The following is a 7,500-nucleotide window of genomic DNA, read 5'->3' on the forward strand; positions in this document are numbered from 1 at the left end:
TACATTTTCCCATTAGCAGCATGGAATCTTTTCTATTCACTTTCCCACAGACAGGAAACCACATACCACGGCCCTTGACCAGTTGTGATACACTAGTTGGAATGAGAAAAAATCCCACAACCAGTTGAATGGATCCATCGAGGTGGTTCGATCCTGCAACGAAAGTACCTCAAGCGAGCACTCGACCGACTGAGTTAAATCCCGTCCCAAACAAAGTGAGAACTTTGTCAAGTGTCAGACAGTGCGTAACACTATAAATGTTCAGTTTGTTATCTCTGTGGAGTCTACGACCATGTTTATTAAATGACAACAACTGTGCATGGGATTGTCTGCCCAGGCGCGTGTGCAGACATTTTAGCAGTGGAGGTTTAGACTGTGGGGATCGAAGTTTATACAGGGGTCAAATCATACTTCCACCCCACCCACCCCCGCCGCCCCGAAAATATATTGAGATAAAAAAGAAAATTTGCTTGACCAGGATGACTGACCTCGGTGACGCAGTGGTTAAGCCATCGAACTACAGGCTGGTACGTACAGGGTTCGCAGCCCGGTACCGGCTCCAACTCAGAGCGAGTTCATAAGGGCTCAATGGGTAGGTGTAAGGCCACTACACACTCTTCTCTCTCTCTCTCTCTCTCTCTCTCTCTCTCTCTCTCTCTCTCTCTCTCTCTCTCTCTCTCTCTCTCTCTCTCTCTCTCACTCACTCACTCACTCACTCACTCACTCACTAACCAACTAACCCACTGTCCTGGACAGACCACCCAGATAGCTGAGATGTGTGCCCACGACAGTGTGCTTGAACCTTAATTAGATATAAGCACAAACATGAAATGAAATGACCAGGATGACCACGAACACAAACCACCATCACCCCCACCCCCTAATACAACAATAACCCTGTGTTTGACGTTAAAGGGACATATCCTAGTTTTTAAGCACTAATACATATTTTTGACTATTATTGCCCTTTTATAGCCCTATAACTGAAATCATACTTTACTTAGAGTTTATTGTTTAGATTATCCATTTCCGTACATTCGAAGTGTTTTTGGTCATCCCGGTGTTTTTAATATCACAAAATGCATTTCTTATATTTTTAAAAACGCACGTGCGCCTGAGAAGTAATAGTTATGCAGTCGAGTTTTAGTCTATTTTTAGAGGGCATTTCACCATTTTAAAGTCACAGACTTAGGTTTCACTCAATTGTAACTTTATCCAAATGTGTTACAGGTTTGTAGATTAACTAAACTTAGTGTGCATTTCCATGGGTTGAAACTAGGGTCTGTCCCTTTAACTAAACTTAGTGTGCATTTCCATGGGTTGAAACTAGGGTCTGTCCCTTTAAACACAATTTTGTAGTTCGCTGATAACAAATGTTTCATACATTAACCAATAACACGCACAATACAGGAGGAAACCCGAAGGTACCCCCATTTCAACAATGTTCTGGCTAAACGTGTAGCTTACACAGTGTTTTAATTTAACTGTTAATTTAACGCTCCCCTGTAAAAGTTTGAAAACTAGATGTCCTCATTCTACAAGTAAAATCCATCTCTGCCTTAAGATTTAACTTCCAATAGTATTTTTTATTCGTGCCTGATTTATGCATTTACCATAGTGTGTCACCCAATAGCAGATGCATTTTTCGTGTTGGGGTGTCAATAAAAATTCATTCATTCAAATACGTAGAATCTGACGGGGGTTTTTGTTTTGTTTTTTATTGTTTTGCTTTTTGAAGGGGGGGGGGGGGGTGTTGTTGGGGTTTTTTTTGTTGTTGTTTTTTGGTTTTTTTGTTGGTGTGTGGATTTTTTTTGTTTTTTTCGTGTTTTTTGAGGTGGGTACTGTAGTGTGTAAGTGAAATATCTGTTATTAGCGAACTAGAAAATGATCGATGTAAAGGTATGTAACGTCAAACATAGGATTATAATGACATATATGATATCTGGTATACATTTTGCAGGTATTGCGAGCTTACAAAATGTTAGCTGTGAAGACTGGAACCGAGTGGGTTTCGAACCTGTTCGCTGACCAAGTGGACTTACACCACAAACTGCTAAAGGCTCTCTCCGCGGCAGCGGCCTGTGCAGTGGTTGTCGACGTCGTACGAAGGCTGCTGGGGGTCAGGCGGCTTTACAAGAGACTGGAGGCGTGTCCGACGGCACCGGGCTTCTCCTGGATCAGTGGGTCTATGGTTGAGGTAAGTATTCACAATCCTGTGTGTTGGGGGGGGGGGGAGATTTAGCTCTGTCGGCTGAGTGCTCGTCTGAGGTGCTTGCGTCCTAGGATCGAATCACCTCAGTGGACCCATTCTCTCTTTTGATTTGTGTTCCAGCCAGTGCGTCACGACTGGTATATCAAAGGTCGCGGTATGTGCTGTCCTGCCTGTGGCAAAGTGTATATAAAAGATCCCTTGTTACTAATGGAAAAAAACTAGAGGGTATCCTCTAAGACTATTGTTTGAGAATTACCCAAAGTTGGACAAACAACAGCCGATGATTAAGCAATCAATGTGCTCAAGTAGTATTTTATTAAACTAACAAAATTTAACTGTACACAATTTGCATCTTTTTCTTCTTCTTCTTCTTCTTCTTCTTCTTCTTCTTTCTTCTTCTTCTTCTTCTTCTTCTTCTTCTTCTTCTTCTTCTTCTTCATCTTCTTCTTCATCTTGTTTCGTGACATTTGCTCTGTAACTTATTTCGTTTTAGGTACCAAAAGACCCCGAAGGACGACTCGACTACGAAATTAGGATGGTAAAGCAATTTCCAAAGTGCTACGTCATGTGGTTCGGACCCATGATCCCGATGCTGAAGGTCCATCATCCTGAAACAGTGAAGGTCATTCTAAAGAGTCTAGGTGAGATATATTTTTGTTCAGATTTCGATCGTTCTGACCGCTCCTCCTCTTTTGATCAGCTCTTTTGATTACTATCGTAAACACATCGTGCTAAATATTGCTTCGAATTCCATAAATACAACGGTAATGGAAGCCGCCATATTTGTCGCGTTTTGTTTTGTTTTTGTTGGTAGATATTTTTTCTGGTATTGTTGGGGTTTCTTGGGGGTTGAGGGGTCGGGGCCTAGCCCAGAATTTCTGTGGTAAAGTGCATATAAAAGACCCTTTGCTGCTAATGGGAAAATGTAACAGGTTTCCTTTCAAGACTTCGTGTCAGAATTACCATTTGTTTGACATCCAATAGCCGATGATTAATTAATGCGCTCCAGAGGTGTCGTTAAAAAAAAAACAATTTCAACGATTTAAACAAATGTGGCATCTCTTGGCCCAAGATGTCTTTGGAACATCTTGGGCCGAACACTGCCCAAGTTGTCCTAATTGGGACATTTTGGGCTTCAACAAAGCATCCAATCCTGGTTTGTAAACTGTGTACCACATTGTCGGTGTAACGTCGTATTTTCCTTGGTTAAATTCTTCATTTGTTTTTTAAATGTATGCTATATCTTTAATATACTCGAATGCTGGTTTATAAACAGTGTACCACATTGTCGGTGTAACGTGGTATTTTCCTTGGTTAAATTCTTCATTTCTTTTTGAAATGTATGCTATATCTTTAATATACTCGAATGCTGGTTTATAAACAGTGTACCACATTGCCGGTGTAACGTGGTATTTTCCTTGGTTAAATTCTTCATTTCTTTTTGAAATGTATGCTATATCTTAATATACTCGAATGCTGGTTTATAAACAGTGTACCACATTGTCGGTGTAACGTGGTATTTTCCTTGGTTAAATTCTTCATTTCTTTTTGAAATGTATGCTATATCTTTAATATACTCGAATGCTGGTTTATAAACAGTGTACCACATTGCCGGTGTAACGTGGTATTTTCCTTGGTTAAATTCTTCATTTCTTTTTGAAATGTATGCTATATCTTTAAAGGGACAGTCCTGAATTTGTTACCATTGTAAGATGTTCCGACTAATAAAATATTTTAACGACTACAATTCCATATATATATATATATATATATATATATATATATATATATATATATATATATATATATATATATATTGGGAAACGAAATGAAGTTTCAGCTAATGCAAAACAGGGACGATCAGAAACATATTTAAATATACAGACACTGATATTTTATGTAGGGAAATGTATTCAATTCACATTTGTTGTCCTTGAAACGTCTCTGGGAGTCCGCAACATCTCAACAATGGCAACAAACTCAGGACTGTCCCTTTAATATTCTAGTACTCCATGGCTGGTTTGTGAACTGAGTACCACACTGCCGGCCAGTTATGTTTATTCTTGGTTGAATTCTTTAATTGTTTTGGAACTATACGCCATATCTTTTTCAGAACCCAAGAACCAACACAGTGGTGGATATAAACATCTCCGGCCCTGGCTAGGGGAGGGGCTGTTGATAGCCGACGGGGCGAGGTGGGCCAGGTCAAGAAGACTGCTGACCCCAGCTTTCCACTTCGACATTCTCAAACCATACGTCGCCATCTACAACCAGTGCTGCGACAAACTGCTGGTGAGAGTTCGAACATCGTCATTCCAGTGATCAGCTTAGTAACAACATGGGTCAGCAGTTATAAAACTATTGATGCACAGCAGTTTACCTATCTAACCATAAAACTGTATACGTGTTTGCGTCGTCCTGAAAAGTACTTTCTTTATCCAACTATACATGGGGGCGGGACGTAGCCCAGTGGTAAAGCGCTCGCTTGATACACGGTCGGTTTAGGATCGATCCCCATCGGTGGCCCCATTGGGCTATTTCTCGCTCCAGCCAGTGCTCCACAACTGGTGTAACAATGGCCGTGGTATGTACTATCCTGTCTGTGGGATGGTGCATATAAAAGATCCCTTGCTGCTAATCGAAAAGAGTAGCCCATGAAGTGGCGACAGCGGGTTTCCTCTGTAAATAAAATGTGTTGAGTGCGTCGTTAAATAAAACATTTCCATCCTTCCTTCCAGCTATACATAGCCATGGTATTCTTCTTGTTTTTGATATTATGCTTTATAATGGAATTAAGGCTACGTAGCTATAAATCAGACATATAATTTGGTTCATCTGTAGCTAACGGGGACCACATTTACGAAGCCTGTTTTTCTTAGACGCAGGTGTTTAAGAATTGTAATTATATGTAGTTACACGCGGCGCGTTTAAGTCATAAACAGGCTTTGTAAATTCGGCCCTAAATCTTTAAAATGTTTGCCAAACGGACCTTTCTTCTTCTTCTTAGAATCGGGACGTAGCTCAGTGGTAAAACGCTCGCTCGATGTGCAGTCGGTCTAAGATCGATCCCTGTCGGTGGGCCAATTAGGCTATTTCTCGCTCCAGCCAGTGCACCACGACTGGTACATCAAAGGCCGTGATATGTGCTATCCTGTCTAAGGGATGGTCCCTTACTGATCGAAAAGAGTAGCCCATGAAGTGGCGACAGCGGGTTTCCTCTCTCAATATATGTGTGGTCCTTATTGTAAATAAAATGTGTTGAGTGCGTCGTTAAATAAAACATTTCCTTCCGTCTTCTTCTTCTTCTTCTACTTCTTCGTCCTCTTCTTCTTCTCCTTCTTCTTCTTTCGATCATTAATTAGTCCTAAGTTGTCCTAATGGTATAGCTAATCAGGACAAACTGTTTTATTTCTTTGAAAGGAGAGGATCGACAGATTCGCAGAGTCTGGGGAGAGTTTCGACATCTACAACCTGATCACTCACTGTACCCTGGATATCATTCTTAGGTGCGCCATGTCCTACGACAGCGACGTGCAAAACTTTGGGTAAGGACCTAGCCTAAAGGATTGGGGTGGAGGAGGGTCAGTACACTATTATAGGACATTATTAAGCTATACAACAAGTGCAGTTTCATATTTTCGAGGGGCAACTGCGCCGGATCTACTGCAACGAGGTTCGACATTGTTTGAGGGCTGTTCCACAATGTAAGCATAATGCAACGATCGAATAGCATAACCCCCTCTCACACCTACCTAAGGGTTCAATCACTATTCACTATACTATGTAGGAGGAATAATAATAATAATTAATTTAATAATTAGTGTTTATTAATAATAATAACCAATGCGTCTGCAATTTTATTCGTGTGGGGGGTATATATTTATTCTCTCTTTTTCGTTAAGGGCTTAACTTATTTCAGTCCTTTCAATAAACATCAACAGTTTATGTACATTTTATTTGTTGAAATTCTTGTTTTACTGTACATTGTTTCTTGTTCTCATTGTTATTGTTATTATTATTATTATTACTATTACTACTACTACTACTACTACTACTACTACTACTACTACTACTACTACTACTACTACTACTACTGCTACTACTACTACTACTACATCAACAGTTTTAAAATGTACATTTCATTTGTTGAAATTCTTGTTTTACTCTACATTATTTCTTGTTCTCATTGTTATAGTTATTATTATTATTATTACTATTACTACTACTACTACTACTACTACTACTACTACTACTACTACTATTATTACTGCTGCTACTGCTGCTACTACTACTACTGCTGCTGCTGCTGCTGCTGCTGCTGCTACTACTACTACTACTCCTGCTGCTGCTGCTACTATTACTACTACTACTACTACTCCTGCTGCTGCTGCTACTATTACTACTACTACTACTACTACTACTCCTGCTGCTGCTGCTACTACTACTACTACTACTACTACTACTACTACTACTACTACTCCTGCTGCTGCTGCTGCTACTACTACTACTACTACTACTACTACTACTACTACTACTATTACTGCTGCTGCTGCTGCTGCTACTACTACTACTACTACTACTACTACTATTACTGCTGCTGCTGCTGCTGCTACTACTACTACTACTACAACTATTATTATTATTATTATTATTATTATTATTACTAGTAGTAGTAGTAGTAGTAGCTGTAGTAGTAGTAGTATTTTATCATTATTATTATTACTACTACTACTACTACTACTACTACTACTACTACTGATATTACTATTAATACTATTATTTGTTTATTTATTTATTTATTTACTTACTTACTTACTTATTTACCTACTACTACTACTCCCTGCTGCTGCTGCTACTTCTACTACTACTCCTGCTGCTACTACTACTACTCCTGCTGCTGCTGCTGCTGCTGCTGCTGCTGCTACTACTACTATTACTGCTGCTGCTGCTGCTGCTGCTGCTACTACTACTACTACTACTACTACTACTACTACTACTACTACTACTACTACTACTACTACTACTACTACTACTACTACTACTACTACTACTACTACTACTACTATTATTATTATTATTATTATTACTAGTAGTAGTAGTAGTAGTAGTAGCAGTAGTAGTAGCTGTAGTAGTAGTAGTAGTAGTATGTTATCATTATTATTATTATTACTAGTAGTAGTAGTAGTAGTAGTAGTAGTAGTAGTAGTAGTAGTAGTAGTAGTAGTAGTAGTAGTAGCAGTAGTAGTAGTAGTAGTAGCAGTAGTAGTAGTAGTAGTAGCTGTAGTAGT

The 7,500-nt window shown here is 39.4% G+C and overlaps 1 protein-coding gene across 1 annotated transcript in view; it reads left to right on the forward strand.

The window, feature by feature from the left end:
* LOC121389954 (cytochrome P450 4B1-like) overlaps positions 1-7,500 on the forward strand; it is a 25,695-nt gene that overhangs the window by 2,603 nt on the left and 15,592 nt on the right. Inside the window, 4 exon segments of the mRNA XM_041521624.1 lie at positions 1,961-2,197; positions 2,706-2,853; positions 4,326-4,504; positions 5,633-5,757. Of these exon segments, the coding sequence (XP_041377558.1) occupies positions 1,979-2,197; positions 2,706-2,853; positions 4,326-4,504; positions 5,633-5,757 (671 nt within the window). The 5' untranslated portion in view covers positions 1,961-1,978.

This window comes from Gigantopelta aegis, chromosome 15, assembly GCF_016097555.1.
Source record: "Gigantopelta aegis isolate Gae_Host chromosome 15, Gae_host_genome, whole genome shotgun sequence".
Taxonomy (NCBI): Eukaryota; Metazoa; Mollusca; class Gastropoda; order Neomphalida; family Peltospiridae; genus Gigantopelta; species Gigantopelta aegis.